The 22,154-nt window shown below is 45.6% G+C and overlaps 1 protein-coding gene across 1 annotated transcript; it reads right to left on the bottom strand.

Annotated features, from left to right (window-relative positions):
• Positions 1 to 14,201: 14,201 nt before the first annotated feature.
• On the bottom strand, positions 14,202 to 21,698 carry pdzd11 (PDZ domain containing 11). The gene is made up of 6 exons (XM_029730393.1): positions 21,549 to 21,698; positions 19,606 to 19,709; positions 19,350 to 19,490; positions 19,074 to 19,172; positions 15,126 to 15,186; positions 14,202 to 14,977 (listed from the first exon to the last, which is right to left on the bottom strand). The coding sequence occupies exons 2-6, from the start codon at positions 19,696 to 19,698 to the stop codon at positions 14,943 to 14,945; spliced, it is 429 nt and encodes a 142-aa protein (XP_029586253.1). The 5' UTR covers positions 19,699 to 19,709; positions 21,549 to 21,698; the 3' UTR covers positions 14,202 to 14,942.
• Between the last annotated feature and the right edge of the window lie 456 nt (positions 21,699 to 22,154).

Raw genomic sequence — 22,154 nt, 5'->3', positions numbered from 1 at the left:
TGGCCTCTGCTTGGGTCCTACCCCGAAAAGAGCGACGGCGAGATCTGGGGCAATTTCCTTATTGCATATACAGTAAATGAGAAAGTCTGAAAGATAAATGGACAGAATGGAACTAGCGTCAGCATGACCAGTGCATATGATACACAGTGCCTGATGGCATCTAGAGCAGGTTGGGTCTATATCGGGATACAATCTGGCAAGTCTACTCCTGCAAAAGTGTAGGCGATTAAATGCTTTAAACTGTAGTAACCCATGTCTAATGCAGATAGAGGATGAGTGTATCCTGTCAATTGCAGAATGCCAGGTGATATCGGAGATCTCGCTTCCAAACTCTTCTTCCCAATAATGCTTTACATGGTCAAGAGTGGGGCATGCCATACTCTGAATAATGTCAAACAGCATTGAAATGTGTCCCTTTGCATAGGGATCCAGGTTCAAACATTCTTCAAGACAGCTAGTGGGAGGGAGAGATGGGAAAGAGGGGATGGTCTTTTTTGTTGTGAATCTGCAGGTACCTGAAGAAGTGTGTCTGGGGTATACTGTGCTCTCTAACTAGATGTTCAAATGTGATGAATAATCTGTCATGGAAAAGGTATTTTACACTCTCAAACCTTTCTGAAACCATAGCTGGAATGCTGTGTCTATGAAAGAAGGTGTGAAGAGTGTGTTGGAAATAAAAGGCATGGATGAGATAGCTTGTCTATGTCCAAAGTGGATCCTAAGCATAAACTATATCCTGAGTGAGGGTCACTCAATATTGTTTGAGTGATATTGTTTACTCAATAGTAAGGAGACAGAGACTAAGGAAACCGGGGATGATGTTTGACACGAGTGCTTTTCCATAAGGGACCACACCGGTCCTTCCCCTTCGAAGAATGTAGAGACCCAAAAGGTTATCTTGTGAATATTGGCAGCGCAGTAGTAATGGAGGAAATTGGGTAGGGCAAGACCGTGCAATCTTATTATTCCAAATGAAAGTAGATCACAGGAGGTTGGTGGCACCTTAATTGGGGAGGACGGGCTCATTGTAATGGCAGGAGCGGAATCAGTGGAATGGTATCAAATACATAAAACACATAGTTTCCATGTGCTTGATGCCATTCCATTCACTCCTTTCCAACTATTATTATGAGCCGTCCTCCCCTCAGCAGCCTTCGCTGAAGTAGATACAGCATACAGTATAGTGCATTCCGAGTATTTAGACCCCTTGACTTTTTACACATTTTGTTACGTTACAGCCTTATTCTAAAATGGATTAAATTATATTTTTTCCTCATTAATCTACACACAATACCCCATAACAACAAAGCAAAAACAGGTTTTTAGAAATGTTTGCTAATTTATCAAAATAAAAAATACATTATTTGCATTAGTATTCAGACCCTTTGCTATGAGGCTCGAAATTGAGCTCAGGTGCATCCTGTTTCCATTGATCATACTTGAGATGTTTCTACAACTTGATTGGAGTCCTCCTGTGGTCAACTCAATTGATTGGACATGATTTGGAAAGGCACACACCTCTCTATAAAACGTCCCACAGTTGCAAGTGCATGTCAGAGCAAAAACCAAGCCATCATGTCGAAGGAATTGTCCGCAGAGCTACAAGACAGGATTGTATTGAGACACAGATCTGGAGAAGGGTACCAAAAACAAAAATATTATGCAGCTTTGAAGGTCCACAAGAACAGTGGCCTCCATCATTCTTATATGGAAACAGTTTGGAACCACCAACTCTTCCTAGAGCTGGCCGCCCAGCCAAACTGAGCAATCAGGGGAGAAGGGCCTTGGTCAGAGAGGTAACCAAGAACCTGATGGTCATTCTGACAGAGCTCCAGAGTTACTCTGCGGAGAAGGGAGAACCTTCCAGAAGGACAACCATCTCTGCAGCACTCCACCAATCAGGCCTTTATGGTAGAGTGGCCAGACGGGAGCCACTCCTCAGTAAAAAGAACATGACAGCCCGCTTGGAGTTTGCCAAAAGGCATTTAAAAAATTCTCAGACCATGAGAAACAAGATTCTCTGTTCTGATGAAAGCAAGATTGCCAAGCGTCACGTCTGGAGGAAACCTGCACCATGTTTTTCAGCGGCAGGGACTGGGAGACTAGTCAGGATCGAGTGGAGCAAAGTACAGAGAGATCCTTGATGAAAACCTGTTCCAGAGTGCTCAGGACCTCAGACTGGGGCGAATGTTCACCTTCCAACAGGATAATGACCCTAAGCACAGAGACAAGACAATGCAGGAGTGGCTTCGGGACAAGTCTCTGAATGCCCTTGAGTCACCCAGCCAGAGCCTGGATTTAAATCTGATCGAACATCTCTGTAGAGACCTGATAAAAGCTGTGCAGGGATGCTCCCCATCCAACCTGACACAGCTTGAGATGATCTGTAGAGAAGCATGGGAGAAACTCCCCAAATACGGGTGTGCCAAGCTTGTAGCGTCATACCCAAGAAGACTCAATGCTGTAATCGCTACCAAAGGTGCTTCAACAAAGTACCGAGTAAGGGGTCTGAATACTTATGCAAATGTGATATTTCAGTTTTTGCTTTGTCATTATGGGGTGTTGTGTGTAGATTTATGACGGGAAAAAAATATTTAATCCATTTTATAATAAGGCTGTAACGTAACAAAATGTGGAAAAAGTCAAGGGGTCTGAATACTTTCCGAATGCGCCGTATGTCTAATCAGTTCTTGAAAAAAGTAATTTGCTATAAAGATGTGAATAGTTTGAAACAGATACAAGAATCTTGGCACGATGACCATCTTGACCGAGCTGACTCTAACAGCGAGTGATGTGGGGAGTGTCGACCAGCGATTGAGGTCCTGCATAGCCTTCGCCAAAGCTGGCTTGAAATGAAAATGTAACAGGTCTTTGAATTTCCAAGTCCCACAGACCCCTAAATAAGTATTGGAAGCTACCGTGAAAGGATATGAATTCAAAGATATATCTATTGCTTGCTTATTGATCGGAAAGAGTACTCTTTTTGTGAAATTGATTTTGTAACCTGAAACATTGCCAAATCTAGAAGTTACAGTACCAGTCAAAAGTTTGGACACACCTACTAATTCAAGGGTTTTTTCTTTATTTCTACTATTTACTACATTGTAGAATAATAGTGGAGACATCAAAACTATGAATTAAGACATATGGAATCATGTAGTAACCAAAAAAGTGTTAAACAAATCAAAATATATTTTATATTTGAGATTCCTCAAAGCAGCCAGCCTTTGCCTTGATGACAGCTTTGCACACTCTTGGCATTCTCTCAACTTTCAGCGGTTCCCATAGGGTGCACATACTTGTCTCTGGTAGCCGGTTGACCTCAAGGAAAAAATCAATTTGGGCCGATATGTGTGTTAAATTCTTCATCTGAGATGATACGTGGATTGAGTCACCAAGTGCATTGTGGGAGAACATTATCAGGAAAACACAATACCATTACCACTGGGCTGCAGTCCGAGATGGCAATACCCTCATAATCAGTGGACTTTAGTATCAGGAGCAACTTGTTGTCTAGGAGGAAAATATCAATTCTGGAACACGTCCGATGGACTTTGGAAAAGAAAGAATATTGTTAAGATGTAGGATTTTTTTTATCTCCAGGGGTCTGTTACACCATATGCCTGGTTAAACGAATGAATAACATCTGCTGATATAGAAAGGGATCCTGCTACCGCTTTATAGAAGTCTAATGTGGGGTGAAGGACACAGTTAAAATCCCCTGCTAGTAAATCAAATCAAATTGTATTAGTCACATGCACCAAATACAACAGTGAAATGTTTACATACAAGTTGACAGTGCGTTTAACCAGCTTGGAAAAGTCCAGAAAATGATGTCATGGCTTTAGAAGCTTCTGATGGGCTAACTGACATCAAACTGACATCAATTGAGTCAATTGGAGGTATACCTGTGGATGTATTTTAAGGCCTACCTTCAAACTCAGTGCCTCTTTGTTTGACATCATGGTTAAATCAAAAGAAATCAGACAAGACCTAAGAAATAAAATTATAGACCACCACAAGTCTGGTTCATCCTTGGGAGCAATTTCCAAATGCCTGAAGGTACCACGTTCATCTGTACAAACAATAGTACATGAGAATAATCACCATTGGACCACGCAGCTCAGGAAGGAGATGCGTTCTGTCTCCTAGAGATGAATGTACTTTGGTGCGAAAAGTGCAAATCAATCCCAGAACAACAGCAAAGTACCTTGTGAAGATGCAGGAGGAAACAGGTACAGAAGTATCAATTTCCACAGATAAACGAGTCCTATATTGACATAAAGGCCGCTCAGCAAGAAAGAAGCCACTGCTCCAAACTGCACATCACATGGAGACAATGATCATACTTTTTGGAGAAATGTCCTCTGGTCTGACGAAACAAAATTAGAACTGTTTGGCCTTAATGACCAGCGTTATGTTCGGAGGAAAAAGGGGGAGGCTTGCAAGCCAAAGAACACCATCCCAACTGTGAAGCAAGGGGGTGCAGCATCACATTGTTGGGGTGCTTTGCTGCAGGAGGGACTGGTGCACAAAATAGATGGCATCATGAGGGAGGAAAATTATGTGCATATATTGAAGCAACATCTCAAGACATCAATCAGGAAGTTAAAACTTGGTCGCAAATGGGTCTTCCAAATGGACAATGACCCCAAACATACTTCCAAAGTTGTGGCAAAATGGCTTAAGGACAACAAAGTCAAGGTATTGGAGTGGCCATCACAAAGCCCTGACCTCAATCCTATAGAAAATTTGTGGGCAGAACTGAAAAAGCGTGTGCGAGCAAGGAGGCCTACAAAGCTTACTCAGTTACACCAGCTCTGTCAGGAGGAATGGGCCAAAATTCACCCAACTTATTGTGGGAAGCTTGTGGAAGGCTACCCGAAATGTTTGACTCAAGTTAACATTTTTAAAGGCAATGCTACCAAATACTAATTGAGTGTATGTAAACTTCTGACCCACTGGGAATGTGATGAAAGAAATAAAAGCTGAAATGAATCATTCTCTCTACTATTATTCTGACATTTCACATTCTTAAAATAAAGTGGTGATCCTAACTGATCTAAGACAGGGAATTTTTACTGGGATTAAATGTCAGGAATTGTGAAAAACTGAGTTTAAATGTATTTGGCTAAGGTGTATGTAAACTTCCGACTTCAACTGTACGTGTAGGTAGAGTTATTAAAGTGACTATACATAGATAATAACAGAGAGTAGCAGCAGCATAAAAGAGGGCGAAGGGGGGCAATGCAAATAGTCTGGGTAGCCATTTGATTAGATGTTCAGGAGTCTTATGGCTTGGAGATAGAAGCTGTTTAGAAGCCTCTTGGAACTAGACTTGGCACTCCAGCACCGCGTGCCGTGCGGTAGCAGAGAGAACAGTCTATGACTTGGGTGGCTGGAGTCTTTGACAATTTTTAGGTCCTTCCTCCTACACCGCCTGGTATAGAGGTCCTGGATGGCAGAAAGCTTGGCCCCAGCGATGTACTGGGCCATACACACCACCCTCTGTAGTGCCTTGCGGTCGGAAGCCGAGCATTTGCCACACCAGGCAGTGATGCAACCAGTCAGGATGCTCTCAATGGTGCAGCTGTAGAACATTTTGAGGATCTGAGGACTCATGCCAAATCTTTTCAGTCTCCTGAGAGGGAATAGGTTTTGTCGTACCCTCTTCACGACTGTCTTGGTGTGCTTGGACCATGTTAGTTTGTTGGTGATGTGGACACCAAGGAACTTGAAACTCTCAACCTGCTCCACTACAGCCCCGTCGATGAGAATGAGGGCATGCTCGGTCCTCCTTTTCCTGTAGTCCACAATCATCTCCTTTGTCTTGATCACGTTGAGGGAGAGGTTGTTGTCCTGGCACCACACGGCCAGGTCTCTGACATACTCCCTATAGGCTGTCTCGTCGTTGTCGGTGATCAGGCCTACCACTGTTGTGTCATCGGCAAACTTAATGACGGTGTTGGAGTCGTGCCTGGCCGTGCAGTCATGAGTGAACAGGGAGTACAGGAGGGAACTGAGCACGCACCTCTGAGGGGCCCCCATGTTGAGGATCAGCGTGGCAGATGTGTTGTTGCCTACCCTTACCACCTGGGGCCGGCCTGTCAGGAAGTCCAGGATCCAGTTGCAGAGGGAGGTGTTTAGTCCCAGGGTCCTTAGCTTAATGATGAGCTTTGAGGGCACTATGGTGTTGAACGCTGAGCTGTAGTCAATAAATAGCATTCTCACATAGGTGTTCCTTTTGTCCAGGTGGGAAAGGGCAGTGTGGAGTGGAATAGAGATTGCATCATCTGTGGATCTGTTGGGGCGGTATGCAAATTGGAGTGGGTCTAGGGTTTCTGGGATAATGGTGTTGATGTGAGCCATGACCAGCCTTTCAAAGCAGTTCATGGCTACAGACGTGAGTGCTACGGGTCGGTAGTCATTTAGGTAGGTTACCTTAGTGTTCTTGGGCACAGAGACTATGGTGGTCTGCTTAAAACATGTTGGTATTACAAACTTGGACAGGGAGGGGTTGAAAATGTCAGTGAAGGGCCTCCCGGGTGGCGCAGTGGTCTAAGGCACTGCATCACCAGAGATTCTGGGTTCGCGCCCAGGCTCTGTCGCAGCCGGCCGCGACCGGGAGGCCCATGGGGCGGCGCACAATTGGCTCAGCGTCAACCGGGTTAGGGAGGGTTTGGCCGGCAGGGATATCCTTGTCTCATTGCGCACTAGCGACTCCTGTGGCGGGCCGGGCGCAGTGCACACTGACCAGGTCGCCAGGTGCATGGTGTTTCCTCCGACACATTGGTGCGGCTGGCTTCCGGGTTGGATGTGCATTGTGTCAAGAAGCAGTGCGGCTTGGTTGGGTTGGGTTTCGGAGGATACATGGCTCTCGACCTTCACCTCTCCTGAGTCCGTACAGGAGTTGCAGCAATGAGACAAGACTGTAACTACTACCAATTGGATAGCACGAAATTGGGGACAAAAAGGGGTAAAAAAAGAAAAGAAATGTCAGTGAAGACACTCGCCAGTTGGTCAGCGCATGCTCGCAGTACATGTAATGGTAATTACATGGTAATCAGTCTGGCCCTGCGGCCTTGTGAATATTGACCTGTTTAAAGGTCTTACTCACATCGGCTGCGGAGAGCGTGATCACACAGTCGTCCAGAACAGCTGGTGCTCTCATGGATGTTTCAGTGTTATTTGCCTCGAAGCGAGCATGGTAGGCTCGTCTGGTAGGCTCGTGTCACTGGGCAGCTCGCGGCTGTGCTTCCCTTTGTAGTCTGCAATGGTTTGCAAGCCACATGCGACAAGCGTTGAAGCCGATGTAGTACAATTCGATCTTAGTCCTGTATTGACACTTTGCCTGTTTGATGGTTTGTCGGAGGGCATAGCGGGATTTCTTATAAGCTTTCGGGGGTAGAGTCCCGCTCCTTGAAAGCAGCAGCTCTAGCCTTTAGCTCAGTGCGGATGTTGCCTGTAATCCATGGCTTCTGGTTGGGGTATGTACGTATGATCACTGTGGGGACGACGTCATCAATGCACTTATTGATGAAGCCAATAACTGATGTGGCATACTCCTCAATGCCATAGGAAGAATCCCGGAACATATTCCAGTCTGTGCTAGCAAGACAGTCCTGTAGCTTAGCATCTGCTTCATCTGACCACTTTTTAGAGTAGAATTATGGTCAGATTTGCCAAATGGAGGGCGAGTGAGAGCTTTGTATGCGTCTCTGTGTGTGGAGTAAAGGTGGTCTAGAGTTTTTTCCCTTCTGGTTGCACATTTAACATGCTGATAGAAATTTGGTAAAACAGATTTAAGTTTCCCTGCATTAAATTCCCCGGACACTAGGAGTGCCGCCTCTCGATGAGCGTTTTCCTGTTTGCTTATGGCCGTATACAGCTCATTGAGTGCAGTCTTAGTGCCAGCCTCGGTCTGTGATGGTATGTAGACAGCTACGAAAAATACAGTTGAAAACTCTCTAGGTAGATAGTGTGGTCTACCATTTATCATGAGATACTCTACCTCAGGCGAGAAAAACCCTGAGACTTACTTAGATATTGTGCACCAGCTGTTGTTTACATATATGCATAGTCCACCCCCCTTGTCTTACCAGATGCTGTTGTTCTATCCTGCCGATACAGCGTATAACCAGCCAGCTGTATGTTGATAATAGTACTAATGTTTTTCCTCATAATCCTGGATTATCGGACCACCATTTTATTGCGTTTACAATTGCAACAAATAATCTGCTCAGACCCCAACCAAGGAAGATTAAAAGTCGTGCTATAAATTCTCAGACAACCCAAAGATTCCTTGATGCCCTTCCAGACTCCCTCTGCCTACCCAAGGACGTCAGAGGACAAGAATCAGTTAACCACCTAACCGAGGAACTCAATTTAACCTTGCGCAATACCCTAGATGCAGTTGCACCCCTAAAAATTAAAAACATCTGTCATAAGAAACTAGCTCCCTGGTATACAGAAAATACACGAGCTCTGAAGCAAGCTTCCAGAAAATTGGAACGGAAATGGCGCCACACTAAACTGGAAGTCTTCCGACTAGCTTGGAAAGACAGTACCGTGCAGTATCGAAGAGCCCTCACTGCTGCACGATCATCCTATTTTTCCAACTTAATTGAGGAAAATAAGAACAATCCGAAATTTCTTTTTGACACTGTCGCAAAGCTAGCTAAAAAGCAGCATTCGCAAATGGAGGATGGCTTTCACTTCAGCAGTAATAAATTTATGAACTTCTTTGAGGAAAAGATCATGATCATTAGAAAGCAAATTACGGACTCCTCTTTAAATCTGGGTATTCCTCCAGGGCTCCATTGTCCTGAGTCTGCACAACTCTGCCAGGACCTAGGATCAAGGGAGACACTCAAGTGTTTTAGTACTATATCTCTTGACATAATGATGAAAATAATCATGGCCTCCAAACCGTCAAGCTGCATACTGGACCCTATTCCAACTAAACTACTGAAAGAGCTGCTTCCTGTGCTTGGCCCTCCTATGTTGAACATAATAAACGGCTCTCTATCCACCGGATGTGTACCAAGCTCACTAAAAGTGGCAGTAATAAAGCCTCTCTTGAAAAAGCCGAATCTTGACCCAGAAATTATAAAAAACTATCGGCCTATATCGAATCTTCCATTCCTCTCAAAAATTTTAGAAAAAGTTGTTGCGCAGCAACTCACTGCCTTCCTGAAGACAAACAATGTATACGAAACGCTTCAGTCTGGTTTTAGACCCCATCATAGCACTGAGACTGCACTTGTGAAGGTGGTAAATGACCTTTTAATGACGTCAGACCGAGGCTCTGCATCTGTCCTCGTGCTCCTAGATCTTAGTGCCGCTTTTGATACCATCGATCACCACATTCTTTTGGAGAGATTGGAAACCCAAATTGGTCTACATGGACAAGTTCTGGCCTGGTTTAGATCTTATCTGTCGGAAAGATATCAGTTTGTCTCTGTGAATGGTTCATCCTCTGACAAATCAATTGTAAATTTCGGTGTTCCTCAAGGTTCCGTTCTAGGACCACTATTGTTTTCACTATATATTTTACCTCTTGGGGATGTCATTCGAAAACATAATGTTAAATTTCACTGCTATGCGGACGACACACAGCTGTACATTTCAATGAAACATGGTGAAGCCCCAAAATTGCCCTCGCTAGAAGCCTGTGTTTCAGACATAAGGAAGTGGATGGCTGCAAATTTTCTACTTTTAAACTCGGACAAAACAGATGCTTGTCCTAGGTCCCAAGAAACAAAGAGATCTTCTGTTGAATCTGACAATTAATCTGGATGGTTGTACAGTCGTCTCAAATAAAACTGTGAAGGACCTCGGCGTTACTCTGGACCCTGATCTCTCTTTTGAAGAACATATCAAGACTGCTTCAAGGACAGCTTTTTTCCATCTACGTAACATTGCAAAAATCAGAAACTTTCTGTCCAAAAATGACGCAGAAAAATTAATCCATGCTTTTGTTACTTCTAGGCTCGACTACTGCAATGCTCTACTTTCCGGCTACCCGGATAAAAGAACTAAACAAACTTCAGTTAGTGCTAAATACGGCTGCTAGAATCCTGACTAGAACCAAAAAGTTTGATCATATTACTCCAGTGCTAGCCTCCCTTCACTGGCTTTCTGTTAAGGCAAGGGCTGATTTCAAGGTTTTACTGCTAACCTACAAAGCATTACATGGGCTTGCTCCTACCTATCTTTCCGATTTGGTCCTGCCGTACATACCTACACGTACGCTACGGTCACAAGACGCAGGCCTCCTAATTGTCCCTAGAATTTCTAAGCAAACGGCTGGAGGTAGGGCTTTCTCCTATAGAGCTCCATTTTTATGGAATGGTCTGCCTACCCATGTGAGAGACGCAGACTCAGTCTCAACCTTTAAGTCTTTACTGAAGACTTATCTCTTCAGTAGGTCCTATGATTAAGTATAGTCTGGCCCAGGAGTGTGAAGGTGAACGGAAAGGCTGGAGCAACGAACCACCCTTGCTGTCTCTGCCTTGTCGGTTCCCCTCTTCCCACTGGGATTCTCTGCCTCTAACCCTTTTACAGGGGCTGAGTCACTGACTTACTGGTGTTCTTCCATGCCGTCCATGGGAGGGGTGCGTCACTTGAGTAGGTTGAGCCACTGACGTGGTCTTCCTGTCTGGGTTGGCGCCCCCCCCTTGGGTTGTGCCGTGGCGGAGTTCTTTGTGGGCTATACTCGGCCTTGTCTTCGGACGGTAAGTTGGTGGTTGTAGATATCCCTCTAGTGGTGTGGGGGCTGTGCTTTGGCATAGTGGGTGGGGTTATATCCTGCCTGTTTGGCCCTGTCCGGGGGTATCATCGGATGGGGCCACAGTGTCTTCTGATCCCTCCTGTCTCAGCCTCCAGTATTTATGCTGCAGTAGTTTATGTGTCGGGGGGCTAAGGTCAGTCTGTTACATCTGGAGTATTCTCTTGTCTTATCCGGTGTCCTGTGTGAATGTAAATATGCTCTCTCTAATTCTCTCTTTCTCTCTTTCTTTCTTTCTCTCGGAGGACCTGAGCCCTAGGACCATGCCTCAGGACTACCTGGCATGATGACTCCTTGCTGTCCCCAGTCCACCTGGCCATGCTGCTGCTCCAGTTTCAACTGTTCTGCCTGCGGCTACGGAACCCTGACCTGTTCACCGGACGTGCTTGTTGCACCCTCGACAACTACTATGATTATTATTATTTGACCATGCTGGTCATTTACGAACATTTTAACATCTTGACCATGTTCTGTTATAATATCCACCCGGCACAGCCAGAAGAGGACTGGCCACCCCTCATAGCCTGGTTCCTCTCTAGGTTTCTTCCTAGGTTTTTGGCCTTTCTCAGGAGTTTTTCCTAGGGAGTTTTTCCCAGCCACCGTGCTTCTTTCACATGCATTGCTTGCTGTTTGGGGTTTTAGGCTGGGTTTCTGTACAGCACTTTGAGATTTCAGCTGATGTACGAAGGGCTATATAAATAAATTTGATTTGATTTGATTTGATACTATATAAATTGGTGAGTGTTCAAAACTGGGAGGAGTGAGAAAAACTCTCTGAAAAACTAGTCATTGTCCCAATTAGGAGCATAAATACTGGCTAATACAACCAACATGTTGAATAGTTTGTCCTGCACAATAACAAAACACCCATTTTTGTCCAATATAACTTTTGATTCTACAAACTGAACATCTCTATGAATCAAAATAGGAAAGCCACAGAATTTAGCATGAAACTTGGATCGTAATATCTACAAGAATCCTCTCCGTTTGTGTCTAGAATGATCCGTCATGCTTAGATGTGTTTCCTGGAGATACACTATATCCACCGTTAATTTCTGTAAATGGGCAAATACCCTTTTTATTTTTACCAGGTGGTTCAAACCGCGCATGTTCCAACTTTAGTTTAGTTGCTGCACTGCCTAGACTATTTGGCAATGCCGTAGTGAAGAGTAAGGCTATGCAAAACCATTGAAAACCTCTGCAATGGGGACAGGGAGGTGGGGAGGGGGAAAAAACAACAGAATATAAGATAAAAAGATAAGTAACATCCATTCACATTGAGGGGAACGAGAGGCTGCACTAACCTCTAGTACACACTTACACCCTGCACTAACCCCTAGTACAAACTTACACCGCATACCGATAACCGCTTACCTAGCGATTCTGAGCATCACCTGAACGTGTGTACCTCAAATGTTTTGTTGTTGTTGATATTTAAACAGTGATCAGTAACTTCCTTGCCATATAGCATAACATACAACCTTCAAATGCACATTTAAATGTAACTTGTAGTATCTGAGCCCAAGACTAAATCTCTCAGAGTGGTTACCCTGGTTACTTTGGCGTTCTGTAACGCTTCAAGTATGTTGATTCATTTAGGATAACCTCAAATGATTCAGTAAGCAGGCCATTAAAAGGATATAAAACTCAAGTTTAAAATAACAACAGCGAACAGATGTTTGTACATAATGTAATGTGCCACAATACACAATAGCCCCTTTCAAATCACACAAATCAACCCCCTCTTATTGCTAAAAGAACATGACTATGCAGGTCAATAATCATTCCCTTAACTTGCATGTCCTCTAGTGGATGTAGTTGGTATGACATGTACAGACGTACATTTTTATACCATGGTGCATTATAAATATACTGCTCAAAAAAATAAAGGGAACACTTAAACAACACATCCTAGATCTGAATGAAAGAAATAATCTTATTAAATACTTTTTTCTTTACATAGTTGAATGTGCTGACAACAAAATCACACAAAAATAATCAATGGAAATCCAATTTATCAACCCATGGAGGTCTGGATTTGGAGTCACACTCAAAATTAAAGTGGAAAACCACACTACAGGCTGATCCAACTTTGATGTAATGTCCTTAAAACAAGTCAAAATGAGGCTCAGTAGTGTGTGTGGCCTCCACGTGCCTGTATGACCTCCCTACAACGCCTGGGCATGCTCCTGATGAGGTGGCGGATGGTCTCCTGAGGGATCTCCTCCCAGACCTGGACTAAAGCATCCGCCAACTCCTGGACAGTCTGTGGTGCAATGTGGCGTTGGTGGATGGAGCGAGACATGATGTCCCAGATGTGCTCAATTGGATTCAGGTCTGGGGAACGGGCGGGCCAGTCCATAGCATCAATGCCTTCCTCTTGCAGGAACTGCTGACACACTCCAGCCACATGAGGTCTAGCATTGTCTTGCATTAGGAGGAACCCAGGGCCAACCGCACCAGCATATGGTCTCACAAGGGGTCTGAGGATCTCATCTCGGTACCTAATGGCAGTCAGGCTACCTCTGGCGAGCACATGGAGGACTGTGCGGCCCCCCAAAGAAATGCCACCCCACACCATGACTGACTCACCGCCAAACCGGTCATGCTGGAGGATGTTGCAGGCAGCAGAACGTTCTCCACGGCGTCTCCAGACTCTGTCACGTCTGTCACATGCTCTGTGTGAACCTGCTTTCATCTGTGAAGAGTACAGGGCGCCAGTGGCGAATTTGCCAATCTTGGTGTTCTCTGGCAAATGCCAAACGTCCTGCACGGTGTTGGGCTGTAAGCACAACCCCCACCTGTGGACGTCGGGCCCTCATACCACCCTCATGGAGTCTGTTTCTGACCGTTTGAGCAGACACATGCACATTTGTGGCCTGCTGGAGGTCATTTTGCAGGGCTCTGGCAGTGCTTGTCCTGCTCCTCCTTGCACAAATGCGGAGGTAGTGGTCCTGCTGCTGGGTTGTTGCCCTCCTACGGCCTCCTCCACGTCTCCTGATGTACTGGCCTGTCTCCTGGTAGCGCCTCCATGCTCTGGACACTACGCTGACAGACACAGCAAACCTTCTTGCCACAGCTCGCATTGATGTGCCATCCTGGATGAGCTGCACTACCTGAGCCACTTGTGTGGGTTGTAGACTCCGTCTCATGCTACCACTACAGTGAAAGCACCGCCAGCATTCAAAAATGACCAAAACATCAGCCAGGAAGCATAGGAACTGAGAAGTGGTCTATGGTCCCCACCTGCAGAACCACTCCTTTATTGGGGGTGTCTTGCTAATTGCCTATAATTTCCACCTGTTGTCTATTCCATTTGCACAACAGCATGTGAAATTTATTGTCAATCAGTGTTGCTTCCTAAGTGGACAGTTTGATTTCACAGAAGTGTGATTGACTTGGAGTTACATTGTGTTGTTTAAGTGTTCCCTTTATTTTTTTGAGCAGTGTATTTTTTGAATATCATTACACTGTTCTCATATATACATGCACACACAATAGGGGTAACCAGTTTAGCATTTAGTATTCACAATGTTCTAGTCAGAGGTGAGTGAAAGCAAATTGGTTAATAAAAAATAAATCACAAGGACTGCAAGCTTTAGTCCAGTACACTCAATCCCTTGATGGCATTTTCAGTGATGAATATGTCCCTCTGACATGCACTTCAATTGATGTAGTTTGCATGTCAGAGTACTGTAAATAGTGTATATAATTTATACACTACCGGTCAAATGTTTTAGAACACCTACTCATTCAAGGGTTTTTCTTTATTTTTGCTATTTTCTACATTGTAGAATAATAGTGAAGACATTAAAACTATGAAATAACATATGGAATCATGTAGTAACCAAAAAAGTGTTAAACAAATTAAAAAATATTTCATATTTGAGATTCTTCAAATAGCCACACTTTGCCTTGATGACAGCTTTGTACCACAGCATTACCGATTTTCTGCATTTCTCAAAAGTCCCATCAGGTAGCCTGATTTCAGATGTGTCCATGTAAACAGGATTATTAGGGACATCGTTATTCTTGCAAAGCATGTAAACGTTTTAAACAAACTATTATATTAACCTTATTATCCACAATAATCATATTATTGTGTGCATGTAACCATACTGTTTCTCACTCTCCCGTGGAACTTTTCTGTCACCTAGTGCACAGTCCTCTCCTTCTGTCTCTGGTAGTCTATGGGAAACAGGAAGTTACATAACAACCATTCAAAAAAACTTCACAGGTTGCAGAGGTATAAAGCATAAATGACACCGTATACAGTAGATACAATTTAGGCACTTTCTTAATGTTACATGGCGGAACAGGTGAAAGCAATGCTTACTGTAGGGAAAGAAGCGCACCCTCATCAGAATCTCCCTGGCAGTCTTCAGAATCTCTACAGCCTGAGAGGAGAAGAAACCATTTCTATGAGAAATGTATTCCGAAAACAATTAAACTTTTTTTAAAGTTAGTGTTGAGGTTCAAAATTAAGTAATGAAATGTATCAAAAGGTATAGTGTTGTGTGTGTATAGTTGTCAAAAGGTGTATTGGAGGCAAAGTCAGGTGCAGGAGAGCAGAGTATAATGAACAGGCGCACTTTTATTATAGTTCCAAAAACGAGAGCACTACATAAATCAAAGGGAGGAGGGAGGAGACGACAGGACTTAGAAAAACGATCCACAACGACCAGGATCGTGGTATTTCCCTGTGAGGGAGGAAGATCCATTAGGAAATCCACTGACAGATGTGACCAAGGTCGTTGTGGAACGGGTAAGGGATGTAACTTACCTCTGGGCAGGTGTCTCGGAGCCTTACACTGGGCACACACCGAGCAGGAGGAAACATAAACCCTCACGTCCTTAGCCAAAGTGGGCCACCAGTACTTCCCAGTCAGACAGCGCACTGTCCGACCGAGCCCCGGATGACCAGAGGAGGATCAACTGGTCATGGACAGCAAACGGAACGTACATAAACCCAATGGGATACTGGAGGGGAGCGGGCTCTGCACGCAACGCCTGCTCAATGTCCACATCCGGATCCCACACGACCGGCGCTACCAGGCAGGAGGCCGGCAGTATGGGAGTCTGATCCATGGGCCGCTCCTCTGTGTCATATAACCGGGACTGTGCGTCTGCCATCTTATTCTGGGAACCTGGTCTGTAGGATAGGGTAAACACAAAACGGGTAAAGAACATGGCCCACCTTGCCTGACGAGGATTCAGTCTCCTCGCTGCCCGGACGTACTCCAGTTTGCGGTGGTCAGTCCAGATGAGAAAAAGGTGTTTAGCCCCCTCAAGCCAATGTCTCCACACTTTCAACGCTTTAACCACAGCCAACAACTCCCGGTCCCCCACATCATAGTTATGCTCCGCTGGACTGAGCTTCTTCGAGAAGAAAGCACAGGGGCAGAGTTTCGGTGGCGTGCCCGAGCGCTGTGAGAGCACGGCTCCTATCCCAGCCTCGGACGCGTCCACCTCCACTATGAATGCCAAAGAGGGATCCAGATGGGCCAGCACTGGAGCCGAAGTAAACAGAGCTCTTAGTTGCCCGAAAGCCCTGTCCGCCTCAGCCGACCACCGCAAGCTTACAGGACCCCCCTTCAGCAGTGAGGTAATGGGCGCAGCAACCTGGCCAAAACCGGATAAATCTCCGGTAGTAATTGGCAAACCCTAAAAATCGCTGCACCTCCTTCACTGTGGTGGGAGTCGGCCAATTACACACGGCTGCAATGTGGTCACTCTCCATCTCCACCCCTGATGTGGAAATGTGAAACCCTAGGAAGGAGACTGCCTGCTGAAATAACAGCCTTGACGTACAGGTCATGCTCCAACAGTCGTCCAAGTACCTTGTGCACCAAGGACACATGCTTGGCGCGTGTAGCGGAGTAAATCAGAATGTCATTGAAAAACACCACTGCACCCTGCCCGTGCAGGTCCCTGAAATTCTCGTCTACAAAGGATTGGAAAACTGACAGAGCATTCATCAACCCGTACGACATGATGAGGTATTCATAATGCCCTGTGGTGGTACTGAACGCTGTCTTCCACTCGTCTCCCTCCCGGATACGTACCAGGTTATACGCACTCCTGAGATCCAGTTTCGTGAAGAAGCGCGACCCATGCATTGACTCAATCGCCGTGGCGATAAGCGGTAGCAGGTAACTGTACTTCACCGTGATTTTATTGAGACCTCTATAGTCAATGCACGGGCGTAAACCTCCATCCTTCTTCTTCACAAAAATGAAACTCGAGGAGGCGGGTGAAGTAGAGGGCCGAATGTACCCCTGACGCCGGGATTCAGAGACATATGTATCCATAGCCACCGTCTCCGCTTGCGACAGGGGATATACGTGACTCCTGGGAAGCGCAGTGTCTGCCAGGAGATTTATCGCACAATCCCCCTGTCGATGGGGTGGTAATTTAGTCGCCTTCTTTTTACAGAAGGCGAGAGCCAAATCGGCATATTCTGGGGGGATGTGCACGGTGGAGACCTGGTCTGGACTTTCCACCATGGTAGCACCAACGGAAACCCCTACACACCTCCCTGAGCACTCTCGCGACCACCCTGTAAGAGCCCTCTGTTGCCAGGAAATTGTGGGGTTATGCAGAGCCAACCAAGGAAGGCCTAGTACCACAGGAAATGCAGGAGAGTCCATGAGAAAGAGACTGATTCTCTCCTCATGATTCCCCTGCATAACCATGGCCAAGGAGATGGTGGCCTCCTTGATTAGCCCGGACCCTAATGGTCGACTATCTAGAGCGTGTACCGGGAGGTGTCTAACTATAGGAAAAATAGGGACCCCTAACCTAATGGCTAAGGCTCTGTCGATAAAAGTCCCAGCTGCACCTGAATCGACGACCACCTTATGCTGGGAATGTGGGGAAAACTCAGGGAAACAAACAGGCACAAACAGTTGATCAACAGAGGACTCTGGATGAGTGTGGTGCAAACTCACCTGGGGTGACGCCAGAGTGCCCTGCCTGTTGCCTCAACTCCCAGAGGAACCAACACGGCACCGACTGGCAGTGTGTCCTCTGCGGCCACAGATGGCGCACGTGATGGCTCCTCCTCCAGTCTCCCTATGAGCAGCCCCTCCTAACTCCATGGGCACCGGAGCAGGGGTGCTGGACGATGGAACCGACAGAGCCCCCTCTGTACGTCCGCGGGTGACCAGTAGGTTATCCGACCGGATGGACAAATCCACCAGTTGGTCGAAGGAAATGGTGGCATCCCTGCTGGCCAGCTCACGTCGGACGTCCTCTCGTAGGCTGCATCGATAGTAGTCGATGAGGGCCCTGTCGTTCCAGCCTGCTCCGGCGGCCAAGGTCCGGAATTCCAGGGCGAAGTCCTGGGCTCTCCTCGTCCCCTGTCTCAAATGGAAGAGCCTCTCCCCCGCCGATCTGCCCTCAGGTGGATGGTCGAAGATGGCCCTGAAGCAACGGGTGAACTCCTCGAAGTGGTCTGGCGCCGTGTCTCCTTCTCTCCACATGGCGTTTGCCCACTCCAGTGCTCTTCCTGTGAGGCAGGAGACGAGGGAGGCCACTCTCTCCCCTCCTGAGGGAGCTGGGTGCACAGTGGCCAGGTAGAGGTCCAGTTGTAACAAGAATCCCTGGCACTGTGCTGCCGTTCCATCATACTCCCTGGGAAGGGAGAGACGCATCCCACTGGAACTCTCTCCAGATGGAACGGATGGAGACAACCCCCGGTTGTGCTGGTCAAGGCACTGGAGAGACTTCCTGTCTCTCCCAGCGGTCCATGGTCTGGACAACGCGATCCATCATGGCACCAAGATGTTGTAACATGGCTGAATGTTCCTGGACGCGCTCCTCGACTCCTCTAACCGGGGTACCTGCTCCTGCTGACTCCATTGAAGGTGTGTAATTCTTTCAAAAGGTGTATTGGAGGCGAAGTCAGGTGCAGGAGAGCAGAGTATAATGAACAGACGCACTTTTATTATAGTTCCAAAAACGAGAGCACTACATAAATCAAACGCGCTCAAAAAACGGAACATAAAAGTAAAGCGCGTAAACTAACACCACATAACATGAAACAATTACACACAAAACATGATGGGAAACAGAGGGTTAAACACAAGTAGCTTAATTGGGCAAATGAAAACCAGGTGTGTATGGAAACAAGACAAGACAAAAGGGGATATATGAAAAATGGAGCGGCGATGGCTAGAAAGCCGGTGACGTCGATCGCCGAACGACGCCCGAACAAGGAAAGGAGCCGACTTCGGCGGAAGTCGTGACAATAATGTTGTATTGTCTACAGTACATCACTGACCCTCGAGTGCTCTATGTCCTGGAAGTCCACCTCATTGACAGACAGCACCTGATCTCCCTCCTGGAGCCCTGCCCTGTGGGCGTCCGAATCTGGGACCACCTAGCAACATACACACAAAGAGATTAAGGAGAAGGGAGATTACTGACAAAATGAAAAAGCAAAAACATATATTTAAAAACAATGAAAGTGTCTGAGAAGTGTAGGCTAGCTAGATCAGCACTCATTGGGCAGTTGCACCAGGCTCAGCCTCAGCCTCTCCCTCTCTCACACACACACCTTGGAGATGAAGATGCCCAGTTGGGAGGCCTTTCCCCCACGGATGTTGAAGCCTAGCTGTGCCCCAGGAGGTTTCTTCAACACAATGGTGCGTGGCAGGAACTGGGTCAGCTCATTGTTGTAGTCAGGATGGTGGATCCGCTACACCGACAGACAGGACACAGAGGGAACATCATTGAAGATCTGAGGTGGCAGGGAACTAGACTGGCTGTTGACAGTGTTATGACAAGGTATGGATGTCATCTCAGGCTCATACCTCCTGAGGGGCTATCCATGCCGGGGGACTCTCATAAGAAGGTAAAAAGACCACAGGGAGTTGGTAGTCATCATATGGGATCTTTTGGTCCATGGTTTCAAAACCTATTGGTTCAAAAAAGACATAGGCAATGATCATTTCTGCATGCAATAGTCTCCAAAACAAAATGTTACGTTTGTTAGGAAGCTGTGTGGGATAGGAGGGTTTTAATGAGGAACAATTACCGGTCAGGTGCGCTCCATGGTTTTTGCGTCCCTGATTAATTAGCGAATCACAATTATGGGGTGCACCTGGCATTTGGGGGGGGGGGGGGGGCTTCATTTGGCTATGGATGGCCAAGAGGATTTTCAGGATTGGAGATGGGGACAGGAAGATTGGCGGAAAGTGAGAATGAGTGGGTTACAGTGGCGAAGAAAAAGGGAAACGAGAAGTTATGCTATGCTGGAAAATAGGAAACCACTAGACTCATTATTAGTCGGAGTGAGGGTTTTGGATCAATGCTACTTGGGAAATCCGTTTAACGTCTCCAGGAAAATCTGGAACGTGTTGGAGTCGGTGAGAGTCACAAGAAGTGGTCTCATTTAGATTTTTTTGTTCATTTGTGGTGCAGAAGAAGCTTGTTTATAGACAAAAAAAGATATCTGAGTGGAATGTTTCCTGTATGGAAATAAAGGCAGAGGATATTGCTGAAGACATTGATGGAGTGGTTGGTGCACGTCGTCTGACCTGGAAAAAATGTATTCACTTCATTCATGCTACTGTACTTTGAGGAAGAGTCTCTCTCTTCTCATATAAAGTTAGGATTCACGAAATACCCTGTAAGAGCTTTTGTGCACAAGCCCCTTCAGTTTCATGAATGCAAAAGATTTGGCCATGTGTCAAGTGTGTGCAGAAGGGAAGAGAATTGCATGCCAGATGAAGTGAAATGCTGCAACTGTGGAAGTCAACATGCGCCTGAATTCCTGGGGTCCCCTGTTAGGGTGAAGGAGAATGAGGTGGTAAGGGTAAGGAGTGTCCAGCGTGTCTCCTATCTGGAGGCGGTGAGATTGGAAGGAACGATTGGCGGGGAAGAAACAATGGTAGTTCTCATCAAACGAGGTATAATAAAATGCTACATGTTAAAAAGGTGGGCTTTGTATTATTTATTTCAATGGTCATAAACTGTACAGCACAAGCAGAGAGAAGAAGTCTAAGAAAATTGGAATCATTGTGAAATGCTGCTGAACGTTTATTGGGTCTTCGTGAACTCGCAGCCGAGGCCGTGCAAAAAATCCTGTCGGTGAATGTTCCGCCATGACAGAACTCTGATCCAGTGTAGGGATGTATTTTGAAGTGGAATGAGATTGAAGAAGTGGGATGGGTTTTCTTAGTTGACATGTTTAATTTTGTATGATGTCGTTTTTCCCCATTTCCCGCAATGTTTTTGTTGTTGTTTCTTATTCAATACACCGTCCAGCTGATGGCGGTAACGCACCATTAACATTGGATGTCAACCGCCGTTGAACCTCATCGAAGAAGAAGAATATATAAAGAAGATGATTTCCAGAGATTTGATTCTGGGCAGCAGAGATTACAGACGCACAGAAGACAATTTAGCTGAATACACAATATGCCAGTATTCACAGGAGGTTTGCCTTAACAATGCAATTTCACAAGCAATAAGTGGGTCACTAAATGTATTGAATAGGGACTCGTATCAAATTCAATTCCAATAACGTTACGAGCTCAGCCATTATTAGTAGCAGCATTTTTCATGATAGCAACAGCAACCTGTTCTAACATTTGTTGTTAGCTAGCTACAGTAGCCGGTGATGACAAAATACTGCAAGTGTAGCAAGTAAACTACAGATTACATGAAATGTTACAATGAATCCAAAACCTAAACAGTTATTTTATTGTCATGGCCTCTAGCTAGCTACAAATAGCAACAACAAATATCTTACCAGGCTAAAAAGACAATTTCCCTTTCAAACAAACGCCCTGCTGGCGCATTATAATCATCGATGCAATGGGTGCGCATGTGCACTTACAGAGCCCCGCTGTAATATATAGACTCCATAATAAGAGTATGAAAGTAGTTTACATAGAACCCAATGAAATAAATACAAGCATATTATGTTTCATATTTATTTCGAACGTGGTCAAGTGCTCAGTTAAGATGCCGAGATTCAGTGTATGTGTCCATAACATCTGCTCCAGATATAAGATATCAGCCTATGTTGCTATTGCACTTCAAGGTGTATCCTAGCCGAGGACTGTAGTGGTCTGATGTGAGAATGAATCGTAATATCTCTGTAATTACATGTATTATGCCCCTATGGGATTCAGAAAGTTCATATAGGGGTGTTCCCCAGTAGCCAGATGACCCCCATATTTAAAATACACAAATTAGGCTAAACTCAAAATATAAACTGAACAGATATAGATTAAATGCAATAGCCCTATCATCTCTGTATACCTCCTGTGAAAAACCCAGGTGTCTTTTTCCTTTGTAGCCTACATGTTCATCTTGGCCAATAGTAGATGAGCAAGTTATTTGTGAGACAATT

Source organism: Salmo trutta, chromosome 3 (genome assembly GCF_901001165.1).
Source record: "Salmo trutta chromosome 3, fSalTru1.1, whole genome shotgun sequence".
NCBI lineage: Eukaryota > Metazoa > Chordata > Actinopteri > Salmoniformes > Salmonidae > Salmo > Salmo trutta.
This window is presented reverse-complemented; position numbering and strand designations above follow the sequence as displayed.